Source organism: Lissotriton vulgaris, chromosome 1_1 (genome assembly GCF_964263255.1).
Source record: "Lissotriton vulgaris chromosome 1_1, aLisVul1.2, whole genome shotgun sequence".
Taxonomy (NCBI): Eukaryota; Metazoa; Chordata; class Amphibia; order Caudata; family Salamandridae; genus Lissotriton; species Lissotriton vulgaris.
The window spans coordinates 2,138,314,234-2,138,334,851 of NC_141685.1; the positions used below are offsets into that span (position 1 = coordinate 2,138,314,234).

At 42.0% G+C, this 20,618-nt stretch overlaps 1 protein-coding gene across 3 annotated transcripts in view; it reads right to left on the bottom strand.

The window, feature by feature from the left end:
- Window positions 1–1,207: 1,207 nt before the first annotated feature.
- The window catches only part of TTLL1 (TTL family tubulin polyglutamylase complex subunit L1), a 381,222-nt gene continuing 361,811 nt past the window's right edge, over window positions 1,208–20,618 (bottom strand). For 2 of the 3 annotated variants that reach the window (XM_086922194.1, XM_086922187.1), the window contains exon 10: window positions 1,208–5,886. In XM_086922194.1, the coding sequence (XP_086778320.1) occupies window positions 5,757–5,886 (130 nt within the window). In that variant the 3' untranslated portion in view covers window positions 1,208–5,756. The remainder of the gene's footprint in view (window positions 5,887–20,618) is intronic. The other variant, XR_015295929.1, reaches the window with a different exon arrangement.

The window sequence follows — 20,618 nt, forward strand, 5'->3', positions numbered from 1 at the left end:
TCACGCACAATCACTGCAATGCCTTGGAGTCATGGCTTGAACCTGGGCATCACAGGCAAACCTGATGCGGATCTGTTACAGACATTTGTTTGCAACAGTCCTTAACGGACTTGAAACCTGCTGTTTTCAGAGGTGACATTTCCCTTGCACACAGAAACATTTTGAAGTAAAGTATCTCAAAGAGACGAGAGGTTGCTATAGATCTAGGTCTGATGGCATGGAAAGAGCAGAATTGATATCAATGTGTGAGTGGGGCCTAAGTAGGCTGCACATGTCAACGGGTCCGGAGCAGAATGACATCACTGCAACAGCTACACAGCACCACCTACTGGCATGCAGAGGTACTGCTGAAAAAGTTTCCATATCCAATCTGATGCCTGGGAAATTTTCAAACGTTGAGGACTCTGTGGGTAGAAGTCTCTATCAGAAGGCTTTGCTTTAGTTGATGGGCTCGATGCCCGACAACTTAAAGGGCGGTGTTGGTGTCCCAGGCCTTTTTTGAAGGCCTGGTTTGCGTTTTAATTCCTACCATACCCACAGTCCTGCTTGCGAGTGAGGCACCCATGCCCAAAGAGGGCCTGAGAGCCTGATGGTCAGTCTCCAGGAAAAAGATGCGGAGGAAAGCAGACAAGAAAGGCTGTTTCCCCTCTAGTATCTGAGTTGAACTGACTGATTGGGCCAGCACAAGAGTGTGAGGAACGTAGCGAACCTCGAGCGCCAGTAATACGCATCAGAACCTGATAGCGGGAAAAACATCTAACATGTATTTGGATGTCCATGCCCATTGCCAACTAAGGGAGGATTCACCATATATCTCATGACTCGAAAGACTTCATATGCAAAACAACTTGTAAATGTGCAATCTCAACACTAAAGTCAGGAGTATGCAGAGCATGTGTACACATGACACAAACATAACTATCTTCCATTCTTCAGAGTATAGCTTACTCTGACTTGCTTTTGTGTCTGTTTTGTGACTAATATCTAATATTTAACTGAGACAAAATGTTGACAAGCTACTGTGTAGGTGTGGCCACGCTGAAATAGAGCTATTTGTTTAGTTGTTGCTGATGAGAGAGGTTGGTGGAGTAGGACTGAATTGTCAAGGATAGATCTAACTTCTAAGACCAAGCTCCTCCATAGCAACTCTCATTTGAAAATCGGCAGTAATGTCTTCTATGTCTTCTACAATAAAATACAAATCATAATTGTGGTATCACTTTTATTGAAATAAATAGAACCTGTACAGTACATGCACAATGTCATAGATACCATAGATGTGCAGTGCTGCTGTTGTAGCAGCAGCCTGACCACAAACATTACTGATGATGTTAAGGATTGCAGACATTTTTCTCACCACAATAAGGAGTCCACAGCCACAATTTGGAACTGCTGTTTGGGGTGTTCTAGGATCGTATTATCACATTTAATCATTTAGAAGTATACACAGGACGGTTCATTTGTACTCAGATAATCTTTTTAAGAATTCAGTGCAAACAAGCCTGATGCAGAAAATATATGCTGGGAACAAAAGAATGGCAAGATTCAACATCAAGTGACTCCATGTAGGAAACGCATCACTTCAATCTAGAAAGACGCTTACAGGGATGTTTCGAAGGCAAAATATAGGATGGGCAAAATCCCCTTTGACATGCACCATTGCATGGAGTGATATAAAGCCAGCATTAGTGGCAACCAATAAATACAGTAATTTATCTGCTAAGCAGAAATAGGAGTTCACCATTACAACCAGTTTCTACTGCATCCACTTGTGGCACATGGGTATTTTTTTTATATTTGACAATTATAGGCCAGAATCCCAATAAATAATGCATGTTTACACTACTTTATTCCATTTCAACATTCACAAAAACATCTAGTAGTATTCCTCTCTAACTACAAAAATTGTAGATTTCCAAGGTACATTTGTTGGAAGATAATCTGTGGTTGCATTCTTTCTGCAGGTCGACAATGTACATGGTTATATACATAAAGAAACAATGGTGGCTATGCCATCCAACCCCGCACATAGATAGTAGCACATTAATAGCACTGCAATGTTGTTGAGGAGTACAAAAAAAAAAATCTTTTCATGGTGCTTTTCCAATAATGGATCTAATCACCTGGAGTGGTTTGGCTAGAACACAGAAATCCTGGTTGGCAATACTCAATAAGAAAACCGAAGCACACACATGCAGTCCATGGTTGAAGTATCCATTTGATTTATTAATCTTCCGGTTTCAGAATTTGTAGTATTAAAGATGCTTTCTTCTCTGCACAGACATGTGGTGGTTCAGTAGCACAGACATGTGGTGGTTCAGTAGAAGCACATTCTTCATTACAGATAGGCAGCTGACATGTTTTTCGGGCAAAGACTTCCTCAAGGCTCCAGGTACAGACTTCAGGATGCTGCGTTCTGACTACCAGACTTATCAAGGTCTTGCGCTGCACACAACCTTCCTGCATGATGCTGATTTGGATATTACTATTTAACCTAACGACTGAGTGAAACCCTTCTTGATTTTGCTGAAATTTACGCTTTACTGGCCTAATATTATCTCCACTATACAGCCTTGAGGAAGTCTTCGGAAGAAACACGTCGGCTGCCTATCTGTAATGAAGAATGTACTTCTACTGAACCACCACATGTCTGTACAGAGAAGAAAGCATATTTGGCACTACAAATTCGGAAACAAGAAGATTATTATATTGAATTTATACTTCAACCATGGACTGTATGTGTGCGCTTCGGTTTTATTATTGAGTGCACATGATTATGGTTATTGAAAGTATGCATTTTAACTTTATTTCGCGTCATTGTTTTGCAACATATCTTCTGCACACACCGCACACTCCACACCCCATATGCCCACTTATTCGAACCCGTTTGCTAATTATTTTCATTGCCAGAAATGCCTATATTATAACTCCTGTTATACACTTAAGGCTGCAGAATATAAGGTCATCTGGTGGATTTTCAACAGTTGTAATTTCCATCAATAGTCAAAGCGGTCTGCAAATCTTGAATGCAAGAATGAGACTCGCCATTTTTGCCTCAAAAGAAATTGTATGCACCTAGATGAAATGTAGTTAAGCAAAACGTTCTGTGGATATAGGCTCTAGATACTGAGCAGACAATTGCAAGGGAAACACTACTGCATTATTAAAAAGCAGCAGTTTATTAGATATGCAAGAACCCACATATTCACAAGTGAACCAAGCAAAAACAATTCCTATCTGGTATTTGCACTGAATCTAATGGAGAGAATATTACTTAATATTCCATCATTTTGCTTAACTATTAGAACCCATCACAATCAACAGCAATTCATACTACACAAACATTACCACATGTTAACACCAAAAATACAGAGCCTACAATGAATCGAAAATTAGAAACCCCATGAACTCAGGTTCAGAAACCAAAATGCACTAAAACGCATTTTTCCCAAAGAAAGAATAGTGTACCTTAATCATTCCAGCCTCTTTCGTAATCAACAACAGGAAAACTGGAAGAGAAGAGCAGAGATGACTGAGAAGATGTAACGATGGGGATGTATCTCATGAGAAAGGAAAACCATGAGAAAAAGAGGGTGTTGGAAATGAAGGAGGCATCGAAACAGTGTAAAGACAAGTTCAAATGCAAATATTCAAAAACATGTATCATTAATGATTCCATTCCCAAAATGGTTCTAGTGACCCAATGAAGGTTTCAAGTGGAACACCCCACAAGTCACATGTTTGATATCAGGTCCTTCATTTTGCACTCACATGTTTTGAGGCACTATTGACATCCTTAAAAAATGACTGGGGAACTTCCACTTATGTAAAAAGAAGGCTTTACTCTCCTTAATGGTCCTGAGTCGGTGCAGGATACCAATTGAAGCCGATATGCCTAAGACCTTCAACTCCGGCCTCCCCACTTGAAACTCTCTAGTTTTAATTTGTGGGAAAATATCTGGGAAATTCAGAATCTGTTTGACCTCGAGCTGCAAATCCGGTTTTAAAAATGTCTGCATTTCTTAAAATGGGATATCGCAAGTCAGGGTCCTGAAGCAAGATTATCACCATGACAGCCACCAAGCATTATTGAGAAAGCACCTTTCTATAAGGATGTTGGAAAGTCCTGAGCAAGCATTTCTATGAGATCCTTATGCGGATAAGTTACCATAGTTTCTCCAGAGTCTCCGCTCTGATGTCAAGGGATAAGACTGCTTTGGACTGGATTGGATGTCCCTTCCATGTGGCTCACTTAACCAAACCACAGCATCGAGCCCTGTTACCGTTTAGCCTACCTCCGTCATTCAGGCTTCCACCAGGGCAGACGCCTTCTCCACTGTATCTGGGTTTTCAGTACTGAATCAAATGCTAATCATGATTTTCTGTCCTCCTGCCTAGTCATCAATTGATTACTTTGTGCCTTCTTCTCCATCAGCGTTTGCTTCCGCTGCTGTTAGAGCTGGAACAAAGTCATGGTTATCTCTCCCTGAGTACTTTAGTGCCAATATGTAAGTTCAGGAATGCCACTCTGTCAATTTACATCTGGATCTCACTTGGATAGGCTTTGTCTGGCAGCTCCTCAAAAGGTGTGCCTCCTGACATACTCCCACCCCAGATGTTGATCAGCCACGATCACTACACTTCAGCTCAGGTTCAGCAGGCATCTCCTGCTTAAAAGCATCCACCCTGCTGATCGCTTCGAAAGGGCACTCTACCAAGGCAAACAGTGGTACGCATGGGCTGCTGGCAACTTGCTACTCAGTCTCTGTCACTTGCAGTATCAAGGGGAGATGCACCCAGCACCACATTTATCATTACCAAAGGGCATTCTAAGCCCAGTTCACTGCTTGAGGCCTGGAGTGGGGTAAGAAGCTGGCAAAAAAGTGCTCATTGCCGCTGATTGCCAAGCTCCACTCCCAAGGTTATTATTTAATAGGTCTGATGCAACTACTAACCACCCTCCCTAGCTGTTAATTATTGAGGCATTCGGAGTCAATACTTTCTTTTACTCATCTCGCCATACCTGAAGGCACAAACAGGTTTTTGTAAACACCATGTAAACAGAAGTTCTTTGTGTTGCACCATTATTTTGTCAGGGATAAAAACTACATTTCACAAATGAAAGATTCTATGTGAAGCTGGCTTGATACCGAGTATACTACATGTTCCTCTAGGCCTGACACTTCACTGTCTTCCATCAAATCCTTTAAATACCTATCAACAGTATACTTAATCTCCATGCAGCATTAAATGGATTACACAAAGGTTATTCACTACGCACTCCTATGAATACTCTGATCAATTGTGCATATGAACGAAACATTTTTAAATAGTTTATGCATATATAATTAGAAGCGACAGTTGGATAAAAAAGTATGACCTTTCAGGGGGGTGTGTTAAGCACTGCATACTATCATGCAAAGGGATAAAAAAAAGACAGTTGCTTATGTTATGAACAGATGTACAATTTCTTAAACAAAAATGTACCTATTACATACCTAATTTTATATTCCTGAATTCACATGGCAAAAGAGGTAGCAAAGTTTACAGAAGGGTCCAAGGTGCCATTTCAAAATAACTTGCAAGTAGTCCTGATTCATTTCTGGGAAAGTAAATGGGTTAATTTCATAACCACCTATATACCCCAGTCACTGGTGCTGGAAGTCACGGACCTGAGCCACTGGAGCACTGTACAGGGCTCAGCTTCAAAAGTCTTTCAGGAAATGTCCTTCTTGAATGTGGCTTCATCTCGGAGGCTATTTCCAGGTTGTTATTCCTGACCTTCCAGAATCTCTTGCTCTGCTTCCTTTTAGTCCAATTGACTGTCCCGAACGACTTCTTATATCACGTTCTGATGCTTCACTCTGGGCCAACTCTTCATCATACCTAAAATCAGTAATTATTTTATAGTGTTATAGCCATTGGGCATCACAAAAATTATAAATATAAATTGAGAAGAAATAATGAAAACATAGTTTATGTGGACAGCATTAATTTTACAAATTATTGTACTCTGATTTTAAAGCAACGAATACACAAACTTATTAACTAAAAAGCGCATATAGAGCCCCAGAATTTCTTAACACACAGTTTTAGAGGTGGCCTCAAACCATCAGTTTCAGGGCACAAGGAGAGAAGAAAGGTGGGGGGGACACAGGTAACACAATAGCGTGTTAACATGCAGGTGGAGCATAACAACATAGCAAAGGATCAGTCCTGTATAGGAAGACTCAGGAGCTGGGAATGCCCGGACGATGATGACAGTCTTATGCATCTGGATGGCTGTAGATGTAGATGTTTGGTACTGAATCAGGTAGCATACTTTGATCTTTTATTGAAAGCAAGCAAAACAAGGATCATAGACTATAAAAGTTGAATGTTAAATGTTTCAAGGAGTGTTTATTTAAATCTAGGAAGATACCTGTTAACATTTGACCTTATTGGTAGAATAATTTAATAACAAGAGGAACGGTGCAGTAATCCGAAATCCCCTGCCAATATAACAGACATGTAGGAGACATAAGTAGAAGTCGAGGGTTTGGACAAGGTTGGAACCTTTATAATCTTGATCTTTAGACTAAGAAAAGTGTGACCTTTTTATCAGTCTAGTTGCTTGCTTACTATGAACAGCATGCATAAATGGAGAGTGCTTCTGAAAAGGTGTCACCTTAGGAACTCCAAAAGACATACAAATGATGGACGGAATTCGCATCAAATCAAACATTCACCCCCAGTCAAGAGATCTGGGTTAAATTCATTGTTCTTTTGCTCACCATGCCACCCCAGTTTAGACCCAGCCATATGCAAATCAGTCTTGACCCTGCACCTCATGGAAACAGTCCAGCCCGAACCACCAAGCCAGGTCCTCCCTGGACCAGAAACAATTATCCTGGGACCTATTTCAGGGTATCACCCCCTCATCAGCCAGGCTCACTTGAATCCAGTGGCACAGTGAGCTCGGTACCCACCTTTGGGCAGACCTGGCGCACATTCACCCCCAGCCAAGAGGTCTGGGATGGTATGATGATTGGATTTTCAAAATTATTTATTTCGAAAAGACAAATAGAAATGCTAGAATCTACTCTATTGCTCTGTCTTTTTGCTCCTAATGCATACTTAGACTATATTGTCTTAGGTTTAAACCTAGAATAACCGATAACACCCCACTGAAAGGGAAATAGCCCTCACCAGTGTAAACCTATAAACACTGGAAAAAACACCTGCAACCACAAACTAAATGCCATTAAAAGAAAGGAAAAGGAGAGTGAAAAAGTCATTTTTATTTCTGCCTAAAGGGGTTAATACAATGTAACTTTGTTATATAAGGTAGCAGCAAGAAAGTCTGGATTAACATTATTCTGCTTGAGTTTTGCACTTTAGGAGTCATTAAAATATGGTTTCCTCTTCCTTTTGCTTTTTTTGCGGGCTTTGTTCTAAGATGCAGGGGTTAGAAGCATTTTGTAGGTCTTATTTGATTATTTTATAAACTGTAGAGAATCAGGAAATATAAAACTCATATTTGATATTTTAGCTATGTTTGATACTTTCACTGAGAGGTAAAATAGCTGGTTTCATAAGAATCTTTCCCAATATGTACCATCACAATTATCCACAGACAGAGAATGGATTAAACCCTCTGATACATCAACCCAATTTTCTATCTAGACAGTACTGATAGTAGGTGAATTGTCAAACCAACCAGGCTTTAAACATTCAATGCAAGGTGTAGTGACAGGTATGTGTGAAAAAGTATTGTCACAAAGTATTTGGGATAGAGGTAAAAAAATTATACCAGACATTTAGAAAACATGTAACACAGTGTCACTTGGAATGCTGCTGCAAAAAGTTATTACCAAGTTCAACAAAGATTGAAGTTTGTATTTTCAGTGATCCAGCTACGTATATGAAACATTTGTGTGATGACCTGTCAAAATCGACACCTGAACCGAAGTGCTTTGCCACTTGCTAGATGGTATACTGAAAACATCTTAACAATCTTCAGAGTTAATGAAGAATGCTATTGACTTTGTAGTCCATTCCGGAGCAAATATTTCTCATTTTGTGCTTTGTGTGGCATCAAAGAAAGAGTTATCCCAACTGTGTCATTTAGCCGGTGGTTCTCAGTCTTAGAGGCCGTGAATGCTATATTATCCACGTGGCGACAGTTTACAGAATTTTTGCTTAGTGATAAAATGAGAAATGTGAGGATCTTCGGTCGCTTATTGATAGTGATGTGAAAAAAAGTACACTATTGCATTCTTAGATTTTCATAGAAAATTATGACTGTAGTGGACATACCAAAAAACTAGAGCCTCAAAACACCCTTTTCTACCAAGTGTTCAGTGTAATGGGTATAGATATGAAACATCTCCTTGAGAGTAGGCTGGGAGACACTTTAAGTGAATTTGAGACTGCAATATGAACCATGTTAGAATGCTTGTCATCAACTCTGAGGGAATATGCGCCCATTTCAAAGCATATGTTACAGAACCTGTCTCAGACAATCGCAATCTTCAGGTGCACCAGTATTGGCATGGAAAGCTATGCCAGTGGCCAGAGTTATCAAATTGTGTACTGAATGTTTTGACATTGCAGGTCTCAAGTGCCAATGTTGAGAGGGCTTTTATACTGATAACGTTTTACGTGGGAAGGAAAGAGTGAGCGCGCATGACCAAAGACTCCCTGAAGAAGTATTGTATGGGGTACTACAATAACTTTGATTTGTAAGAATGCATTTGTACCTCATATACAATGTACATACACTGTCTATATACCATGCACTATCAGTGCAGGAAGCATGCAATAATAAAATCAAAACTTTCCATAAACACCGGAAAACACGGTCTCTGTTGTTTTTATGGCGAGAAAAATTGTAACCACTAATAACCACAGTTTTTTAAGGTATTGAAATCACTGGAAAACAATGAAAAAATCCCACCAGAATTCACCAAAATTAAAAACCTGATAACAGGAAAGCCTATGCATACTCTTTTTATCAGCCCATTGCAGTGCCTCATTTGAAGCCACTAATCATGGATACCAGATACTGTTTACTGTACTCGCACTGCTCGTACAAATGAAGATGACACCAACTTAATTGTTAGTCTCAAATTTCAAATTCCTTTACATTTACCATTTACAGAGCCTTTTCAAATGTTTCCATACATGTTATATATATATAAAATGTATTATTGCTGAGTTGTTTAAAATAATTACAATTATTCTAATACACAATTTGAAGACTAATAGTGTATAATAAATAATTGTATAGAGTAAAATACCAACCAATGAGTGTGTGTACTGATTTCAGGGTGTGGGGTGGGGGTATGTTGATACCACTTGCAGATGAGATTCTCTGACAGGTTTGTTGGACTCCAAACACTCCTGCCTACCCAAAACCCCTCAATTGGAGAAGAGTGAGAGATACCTTTGAGTTGTTCTCTTCTTCAAAAAGGTCCGTTTCCTTTTGGGGATTAGGAAGTCCATCAGGTGTGACTCTATTAATTTGGTGGTAAGGTACCAAGAAAAGTCTGGCAACTGGTCCCGGGGTGAATTCAATAGTAGATTCTTTTTATATTATACATGCAGATGTCAACAGTCACCTGACACAGAACAATAAGAATGGCAAAACTTGCAACTTACTGAAATTAGAAGAATAGCCTGTTTTTCATTTAATAAATAATATAATGTAATATGGTATGCTATGGTATGCCATTATGCTATGTTATAGGAACTTATAAAGGCATCCTGGCGCTATGAATACAACGCACAGAGGGACCAAGGCAAGAAAAAGATAAAGTAAATATCCACGTCTTTAGCTCCTAATTAAATTGCAAAATATTGAATTCCTTATGGAGAACCAGAGGCAACTCATTCCATTTCTTCGAAACAAGAGAAGAGAAAGCTCGACCTCCTCATCTACTCTGATGTATACAAGGAATGAAAAGAAGACAAGCAGAGGCCTGGCTGGGTGTTGGAATTGAACTCTGTCAGAAAAACATTTAGGACCATTCCCATAAAGGTAGACACATGGGCCGAACTGGGAAAGGTAAAAAAAAAAATTGGAGTTGAACAAGCACTTTAGATGGGATTCCATGGTACAGAGAATGGTCATAGTGCAGCTTAAATAACACAAGTGCATGCGTTATACTTTTTCTCACCTTCAGAGGAAGAACTATAAAAAATAATTCTGAGCATTTTTATCGTTTGAAAGCAGGAGGTGTCTCACCTGCAAAGCCATCAACAGATGTCTGTCTAACACAGACCCAAAATTTGTAATCGATGTGGCCACTATAGGGAGAGAGCCAAAGTTGGAGGCCCCCCAGGTATTCGTCCATGGATGATGAAATCAGTTTTGTCAGAGTTAAGCCTCAAACAGCTGGAAAACAACCAGCTGGAGACTGCTCAGAAGCATTCTTGGATTTTAATTTTGGTGGTCAAACAATTTACTGAATGGAAACAACAATTTGTGTGCTATCAGAGCAAGTGAGGACATTGAAGCCAAACTAGTTAAATAAATTAACATACGGTATAATGTAGGACTTAGAGAGGATCCCTGAGGCACTCCATTGTCCAAGATTGCCCATGGCAGCGACAGGAATGGTTTCCATACTGTGGTTTGCACAGAACCCGAACTGCAAGTCCTTTTTTCCATGACTTTGGCCGACAATGGTAGGGGGGATATTGGGTGATAATTAGCAGAGATTAAGGGATCTGAGTAGAGCTTTTTAAATAAAGAAATGACATGCTCATATTAACAACTAGCTGGGACAATGGCAGTTTTAATAGAAACATTACATAATGCAGTGAGGGGGGCCGGAGTACAGAAGCTACCTGGACAGGGTGGGAGAAACTTTTAAAGATTAGAAACAATTATCTGGATGAATTATTTGTTGACGGAATTATGTGGGTAAAAAAAGACAGGGAGCCGTACTCGCTTACAATACTACCTGATGGCAAATTTATATCGAACTTTCCTTTCAGTTCAATAATAGACATGCAACTTCCGCTTCAATTCTTTGCAATGAGAGTTCAGAGCACACAGCTCATGAGTGAACTAAGGTGCGGAGGATAACAAAGATTGTTGCAGTAGCAGCCAATGATGGATTTAATCCAGTTATCATAATTAGATGCCACGGTATTACCATTTTCAGTGATGTCAGTAGGAGAGGCGACTAGAGCATACCTAAAAGTGGATCACTCAAGCGACATTTCAGCCTGGGTAGAAGACAACAGCTGGGAATTGTTATGGTTATCCTGAAAGGTAGTGCATAGTGATGCATCCAGATAATGGGAGAAGTATGTCGGTCTGTAAATTCGCAATACTGTTGAAAAGTGGGTCAGGTAGGTGACCCTCAACTTGTGTGGAAAGAGTAAGGCCCGATAAAGCTAAATCTTGAATAAGAGGAAACATGTGAAGATAGTGTGCCTCATTAAGATGGTGGTTAAGATTGCCCAAGAGTATGAAATTAGAATCCTTTACAATCTAGAGTGCTATATGGTCTGTCATAGAGGCACTGAAACTAGACTTAATGGTGAGCAGTTTGTAAATTAGAGAACTGGTCAGTGTAAATAAAGACTTGGTTTGTAATTCAAATAATACAGTCAGCATCATCCAGAAAGGCTACATATCATGCCTAAATCCCCTACACGTTTTGTGGAGTGGCTAGGTTGGATCATAGAGAAACTGGGTGCTGGGGTATGGCCAGTGTGATATTAGGGTTGGTAGTGGGTTGAGGTCACTTCTCAGAGAGAAACAGAGCATTTAATTTAAAGATTTTGTACGAAATCCCAGATGTAAAGATGATGTTTAGGTAGGAATCTTACATGTGTAGAAAAACTTTTAAGTTAGGAGTGGAAAGCAGGGATATGAAATGAAGAATTGAATGGCAAATTATTAAACTTAGTAAGGGAAGAATTAAAAAAGGTTAATTTATATGGATAGCAAGTAAAGAAACCTAAAGGTACAGTTCTTACCAGTAGGATTGAGTGCCAAAAGGTATAGTGCACAGTACTTGAGATGTTAAGGTGGTTACTTTGAGAAAGAATAAAGGTTCTGTGGTACAAGGCACAGACAGGCTTGCTCTTGGAGTTGGAGCCTGTTAAATAAGGCGCTATGCTAAAGTAGCAGGAAATACCAGGTGAGGAAACTAAAATAGTTAACAGGAGACTGGCTGCCCTGCAGGCGCTAGTACTAGAAAACAACCAAACTAAAATAACAGTGGGAAATATGAGCATAAACATTAACATTGTAAAACAGCAGTCAATATCCAGCAATCAAGGGTGAAGCCAGGCACCTCCAAACTACAAGGTAATGGAAGGACTACAAATCTCAGCAGTCAGTGACAAAGAGGAGCCAATACACATAACCTCTAGTGGCTCTGCACGTTCCAGTCTCCAATACTCAAGAGTAAATACGAAATACTATCCGATCAAAGGCAAGTAAAGCCCTGTGTCTATTAAAAGCTATGGGTTAAAAGCTTGCTTGTGCCCTAATGGGACCAGAAGCCAGCAGCATTCCAACATCATCTTGCAGGACCTCAGAAGTTTGCTAGGGCATCCTTGTTACATGTCCATTGGTTGTCTACGTACGGTGCCAAATGTGGGCCGAAAAGTTGAACAGGATGAGTGCCTCTGTGCCTCCTCTGTCCATCATCAGGCAGATGTCATCAATGGCAGTGATGAGCGAGGTCTCCGTGCTATAATTCTGCCTTAATCCGGATTGAATGGGGTTCAGGAATTGGTTGTAATTGAGGTACTTTTCCAGTCGTTTGTTGATGAGTTTTTTCCAGGACTTTGAAAGGATAAGGAAAAAAAGAGATCGGTCTGTTGACCCGATTCTTCGGGTCTGCTGAGGATTTCTTTAGAAGGGGTAGTATGTTGTGTTTCCAGGTGTCCAGGAAGGTGGCTGCGGTGAAGGAGTTGTTGAGTATCAGGGTGAGTGCAAAGGAGATGGGGTAGAGTCCTTTGGTGAAGATGAAGTGTGGGCATGGGTCCGATGGTGCTCCCAAGTGAATTGAGCGCATGGAGGTGGCAGTTTCCAATGAGGAAATGGGGGGTCAGGTCATTGTGGTTTTGAGAGTGTTAGTCTTCTTAAGTTGGAGGGTGGTGAGTGTGGATAGGTCTGGTTGAAGAGTAAAGTTGTTGTATATGGTTCTGATTTTAATCGCTAAAGCAGTGGAATAGCTAGAAGAAGAGATTCTGTGATGGGGTGACATTTGTGGAGCTGGTGGCGGGGAAGTTAAGTCCTTCACTATAGCGAAAATGTATTTGGTGACACTGGAGATGTTCTCAATTTGTTTAGTCAGCGCTGCTAAGTTACTCATGGTAGAACCATAGGACTGCTTTGAAGGTGCTACCGTCATTTTTGTCATGGGTGTGTTTCCACTGGTGGTGTAGTTGCTTGCAATGTTGTTTGGATAGACCTAGTTCTTCCGGGTACCAGCTAGCTTGATGCCTGGTCCTAGGGTGGTGATGGTCTTCAGCAGAGCCATGAATTCTGTGCAGGAGGTGATCTAGTCTTTAAATTGGTGTTGAATCGGGAGAGGCCCTCTAGGTGTAGCGGGTAGTATGTTTGGAACTCTGTGGCCTGGGTTTCCTTGGGATCGTGTTTCAGTTGTGTCTGGTGGCTTTTGAGAGTTCGGTTCTGCGTAGGTGGGAGAGGAGCAAGTTCAAGCGGATTAGGGAGTATTTGGTCCAGGTGACAGTGTGGGCTTGTCCACTATAAGGACGGACAAGTTGCTAAAAAGAGGGTTGAGGAAATATCCAGCAGTGTGGATGGGTCAGAGTGTGTGCAGGGTATTCCAGTGGAATGTTGGTGTTCAGGTTGTTGTGGTCTTCCAGGTGGAAATTGATTTTACCTAGGAGGATGAAGGAGCTTGAGTTAAGAGCCAGTGGGGTGACGGAGTCAGACCAGGAGTTTCCAAATTTGGATCTTGGTCCAGGAGGTCAGTACAGTAGGGCCCCTCTCAGGGTGGTGTTGCTAGTGATGTGGAGCCTAAAGTCTAGTTATTCCAGGTGGTAATAGTTGTTCACAATGTGATGGGGCAGTGGATATTTTCTTTCTAAATGATGGCTAGTCTTCGTTCGTGTTTTTAGCTTTTGTCTTGCCTTATGATCTCAAAGCTGTGGCATGGCCACGGTAATGTCAGAGGCCGAACCTGGAGTGAGACAGGTATCAGGCAGGAAGCAAAGGTTTGGGAAGAGGTCATGCAGGAGGCCTCAAAATTGTTGGCATGTCTGATGAGAGAGTGAGTGTTGAGGAGGAGGCAAGCCAGGGTGGGGGGTGGCATGCAAGGTAAAGTTATGTGCATGCAGTGAGGAGGAGGGGTGGGGGATGCAGGCAGGGAGACTGGCAGGAGAAGTGGAAAACAGCTTAGGAGAATGTACCTCCAGTGCTGGTGGGGAGGCTTGGATGCAGTGCCTGGAGGATCAGGTGGTGGTCAGGACACAGATGTCTGTGGCTGCGATTGGTGGATGTAAGGTATGAGGTTCTACTGCTGGGGACAGGTGCGCTTATCTTTGCTGTGCCTTCAGCACACCCGCTGCATGTTTGTGCTGCGGCTGCCATTAACGTGATCCGGGAAAGGGGAGGCGATACAGGGGGTGAAGGATGGGGCTGGACAGGACCAAATGGGAAAGCACAAGAGCAGGAAAAGCAGCAGGTAGGTTGGGAAGGCCACAGCGGAGGCCAAGGGCCAGAAAGGGGGTGAGACAACCATGATGGAGACGGATACAGAGTGCAGAGAAGAACAGGTAAAAGGAATGTTGAAATGCTGAAACATAGTCAAGAGGTGCAGAAGTGAAGATGAAAATAGAGGCAAAAAATGCAAAGGAGAAGATGGAGATGAAATAGCAGCAAAAGAAATGGTGAAAGAGAGGCTGGAAGGAGCACAAGAGGTGGTGCAAAAAAAGCAGAAAGAGGCAAAAGAGAAAGAAAAAAGTGGCAAATAAATGCAAAAGAGATAGGGGAAAAGAGACAAAAAGAGGCAGGAAGAATCAGATGCCATAAGGGGCAAGAAGATACAGGAGAGGTGGTGGTAAAAATAGGCAGAGGTGAGACAGGAAAGGCAGGCAGGTAGGTAGGAGTGTGCAGTGGTGAGGCAAAGTAGGTAAGGCAGGCCAGGAGGCACCTTCCTAATTTTAAGGTGATGTTGCACACAACATGTTAACTGTTCTATCCATTTACAGACTCCTTGTAAAGTGTACACACTCCACAGGTTGAATTGACAGAGCGGTGTTTAAAGAGAAACGTACAGAAAGATATCCAAGAACTGTTGATAAACTTCATATAACACCTCCCCTTCACAACATTTTAATGGTGTGGTCCATGGAAGGAGTGGGTTTGTTAAGTAGCTAACCAATTACATTACACCTTTGAGGTGCTCTTGGGAAAGTGGATCAGATGGAATGCAAAATGTACCAGTTGAGCCTCATCAAGCTCTTTTAGCTGGGTAGGTTCACCATTAAACGGAAGAGTACCTACAGGAACAGTTAGAACATCAAAGAAGACTCTTGTGGTTATGGTTTGTCATTAAAAATATCAGTTTCTTAAGCTCTGGCTAAGTTCAGTTACATTTACGATAAAACATATGCACACATACTCAAGCTACACCAGCTCACTAAACACCAACTTTTTGTTAAGTGATGGATTTACCAAATTAATAACAAAACCAGCGGCGGCCGCTGTGCAACAAAAATGGTGAGGTAGCGTAGGAGGAAGCGGGGCCCGGCACAGGGGGGAGAAAAATAAAAGTAAAAAAACTCTTACCTGCCAGCAGCCGCCTCAAAGCTTTTCTGAATCTTTCCGATTGACTCCAGGTAGTCCATGCAAGGCTCCCTGCCCCCTACGCCAATCCAGACGCTGCTCTCATGCTGGTAATACAAGTATGAGAGCAGCGCTATGATTATCCTGAGTGGGCTGGTTTGACGCTCAGTTAGGGCCTGGGAGCCTGGGAGCCTGTGCTTGGCCTCCACCAGGCTGTGCAGCACAGCTTGGGTGAAGAGATCTAAGTGTGATTGTCGATTTGGCTGTCCTATGATAGCTGGCCAAGCCAACACAAGCACTTGAAGCAGTGCCCACCACTCTTCCCTCTGCTGCTGTCCATCAGGAATGCCCGGCCACGCCGTTAAATCGACTCAGCAAGGAAAAATAAAATGATAATAACTTGTGTTATTATTAATTTATTTTTCACGTTTTCACTGCTGAGAGAGCAACGGGGCAATGGTCCTCTGCATAACGGCGCCTAAAACACTGTGCCTCGCAACAAGCCTAGAAATGAAAGGAAGGGAGAAGGATGCGAGACATAACATCAGAAAAAAATGGGTAGGTTTTTTTTAAGGTTGCAACTTTTTTCCAAAATTGCGAGAGCAGTATTTTGTTGCTGGGTGGTATTTATGAAGGATACAGTACATAAAAGAAGTTATCATAGTAACATATTAATATTTGCTTTGAATAGCCACTCCTTTACAATCTTTGTTACACCAAGAACTGGTTACTCCTTTACAGCCACTTAGCTAGTTCACCATGAGCAGGAAGTATAGCTTGAAAGAGTCACGGACAGGCTATCATGTTCTCAGAAGGGAATCCCCAGGACTGAGAGTGTAAAGTATCCAAGGATCACAGTAAAGCGTTAACCTAGACACAAATTCTGGGCTGGACCAAAGTGTGGTAGCACTGGCTAAAGCCTGAGAACGAATTAATAAAGAGCTAATAGTAAAAACAGCAAAATACTGGAACAAAAAGTGCTGAAAAAAACAAAAAACTAGGAAGCAAACTCTACAACTACAACTCTATGAAGCATGCAGCAAAACTGTCACAATGAGGCACCTCTTTTGGTGCCTTACCTCAAATAAAGGTCTGAGGACGTCCAGCTAACTACACAGGTTACAAGATGGAAACTAGTGCAAAGGGCATGCAAAAGGACCTGCACACACCAAATGCCTTGAAGCATGGCAGTGTGTAATAAAAACAATCAAAGTCATCATTCCCAACTTTATAATTTTTCAACTCACCCAAATGGCGATTTTGGTACTCCGGTGCCAGACCGCAAATTGACAGTACTCACGCCTCGCCAAACCTGCAATTCCCTGCCTTATTTACAGGTTGTGAAACTAGTAAATATCCTATGGCAAAGACTCAGCTGGGTTGTGTCAGAAACCTACGACCAACACACCATCGCCACAGGGCTAAAACTATACTAAAACATAGCAATGAACAATGTTGAATAATGTTGCTTCCCAGTAAACCCAGGCACACAAAAGGATCCATAGCCCTCAAGTGCAAAGAACGCCATGAGGGCCATTTCTTATTTTTAGAAACGAACTCCGACATTGCATGCTTATTTCTGAAATACAAAAAATAAAGTAGTGACCAGCTGTAATGAAATGACATTACAGTTTTGATGAAAGTCTAGCCTAGTCAGCAAGAGTACTTTCGTCAATATGATCCCTGTCAAAATGAGGGGCAATCTTTAAATGCAGGTGGTTCTCTGCCCGAAAGGAAGAGTTAGGGCACTTGCTGCACTGCTGAGCCACAGATTGGGGTCTAAATTATTATTATTATTATTAATGACATTTGTTAAGCGCATGGTTGCACAAGGAACAGTGCGTCCCCGCGCTGAAAATCCCACTAATCATCGTATCAGCTTAGCTCAGGGAGGAGGAGCAATAGGGCCGGGAGGGAAACTAAACTAATTATGCCTTGGGGAAGAGATGGGTTTTCAACCTCTGTCTGAACCTTGCTTCAGACGGTTCCATCCTCCATTCGATGGGCAGGTCATTCCAATCTTTGCTGGCCAGGAGTCTAAAGGACCGTCCTCCCATCCTTGCTCTGTGGATCCGGGGAACCACTAATAGCATGCTGCCCATCGACCTGAGAAGGCGCGAAGGACGATAGATTGGAAGCAAAACCTGGAGATATGAAGATGCCTTTTTGTGAGCTATGCGATGGGTAATGCACATAGTTTTAAATTTAATGCGTTCCTTAATTGGAAGCCAATGCAGGGAACGCAATGCATTATTCCCAGAGGCCCTCCTAGGGAGGTTCAGGACAAGCCTGGCAGCTGCGTTCTGGACGCGTTGCAACTGCATTAGGCCTTTTTTACTGAGTCCACATAGGAGGGAGTTCCCATAATCCAAATGGGAGGTGACCAAGGCATGTACCATTGTTTTTCTGGTGCTGGGAGGCAGTAGGTCAAGGATTTTCCTCAGGACCTTCAAAATGCCATAGCATTTGCCGGCAACATTACCAACATGATTAGTGTAGGCAAGGTTAGAATCCAGAAGTATGCCAAGGTTTTTGACTGTGTCCACCGGGGCAGGGACAGAGCCCAGTTCTACGGGCCACCAAGCGGATGTCCAGATGGAAGGACAGGGACCAACGATAAGAACTTCCGTCTTAATACCATTGAGGCGGAGATAGTTCTGCTTCATCCACCCACCAAGCAGGCCGAGAATTTCTCAGCATCCACAACTGGATCACGAGACAGATTGATCACCAGTTGTGTATCGTCTGCATAAGAGACTATGGCAACACCATATGACTCCACCAGTTTGACAAGGGGTTCCATGTACAGATTGAATAACGTGGGGCTCAGAATCGAGCCCTGTGGAACCCCTTGTCTAAGACATCTTATACTGGATTTGCATGGTGGGCAGTGCACTTGAAATCTCCTGTTCTTGAGGAAGGAGACCAACCACTCATGAGCAGGACCGGTTATTCCCTTCTCACTCAGACGGTCCAGTAATACGGAGTGCGATACGGTGTCGAACGCCGCACTTAAGTCCAATAGGACTCAGTTAGTCCTTATTTCTGATTTGTGGAATACTTCAAGACTCATCTCCGAGCCCGGCTCTATTTGAACTGAGCCTCACACCTCTTGCAGACCTGATTTGTCTTTTGGGTTCTTTCTCCATGATGTCTTAGGTGGATGACATTCAAATCATCATTCCTTTCAGAGATAATCTGGGTCTCCTTGAGGAAACGTTCTGGTCCTGTATGTCAGCTATCGCTTCATGGATGAAGGAGCACTCTCTAAAGTTAAACAGTCACAAAATGCGGGTACAGGTGCTTCATTGTTATGGTCTTCAAATTTAATTCCAATCTGAATTTGGAGCATTCCCCACTCCTGTTCAATCTGCCAAAACCTTGTGTTTCATATTTGATAGGAAATTTGTATTTTATAGGTCAAATAACAGAATTTCACCTTCCTGTTTTTACAATATCTGGATGCAGTGAAATGTCATCCATTGTTTGCTTCTGAACTTGCAAAAGACTGTGGTGCAAGCGTCTATATTCTTGCCCGCATCGATGCTTGAATCTTCCTGCATTTAGGAAGGCCTAAGTATCTGAAGGCAAAATTACAAATTATTCAAAATATGGTTCCTAGGTTAATATTGATGTTGGCTTCCTGATCTTCCATCTCACTTCGTTTGCAGACACTGCACCTTTTGCTGTGATCAAAAGATTTGTTTTTAAGGCACTTTATAAGTGGTATGCACCTTGCACAATAAAGAAACTCTTTTTCTACAGAGGCGCATTGTGCTCTATGTTCCTGAACACATGCTCTATTGTTACATGGTTTAGCTTGCTCAAGTGCTCATGAAGAAAGCAGGTTATGGAGTGACTCCCTTGTCACCATTCCAACAGAAGCATATTGCTTTTCCTTTCAGAACAGCTGAAGACCTAGCTTATTTTCCTTTCATGTTTTTTTTCTTACATCTCACAGTGTGATTCTCAGCACCAGAGCATTCTGGTAGGATGAAAGGGTGCAGTCCCTATCTAGGGGTTGTCCCCCAGTGCACAGCGTTAGAAAACAAATGAATGTTTAAATCCAAATTCCAAGTAAGTCAAAAGTTTAACGCAAAAGGTCCGATTTCAAACAGTTTTTAATGACCACTTCAATTCAATGATCAATTGTCTTGTGAATACTGAGCTTTTCACAAAGTTATATTTCAAATGTCTCTCAATTAAATCTCCAGGTTACATCCGGAATCCGAATGCATTTCGGGCCTTATCGTTGCCCTTCATCAGGGTATAAAATCTACAAACAGAAAAGATAATTGTAGGGTCTTAGTGGGAAGCATCTCGGTCTACCTGCTAGGTGCGTTAGAGTGACTTGTCAAGCTCTATGGTGACTGTGGTGAAGTTAAAACACGCGACGGTGATCAGCTTTATTAGTGCGAGTGATGAAAAATAACTGCAAGAACAAGGGGGAACTGGTGGTGCTGTGAATAGTGACAGTCTTCCGGCATGGGTGGAGGATGGTTATCGGGTGTAAAATACGTGCGAGAAACGGAATAGTGTAGAAGAGCATTAAAACATACGTGCCAAGTCAAATTCGCTGATAGTAAACATATAGGGCGGGCTGTTGATAGCTCAAACGGTGAATATAGTGCCAAGAACAGGTACCACGAACGCTGAAAAGGTGCGCGTGTCATGCACAAGGTGAAAAAAGTACACTGTGGTGTGGCTGATGGGAAAATAACAAAAAGATTCTCACGTGGCGGCGGGTCACACGGAAAGGAAAATCCGCACTCGAATATTGGAACATAAGAGCAACATCCGCACCAAAAATTTGAGATCGACTGTTGCCACCCATTTTGTTGAAAAGAGACAT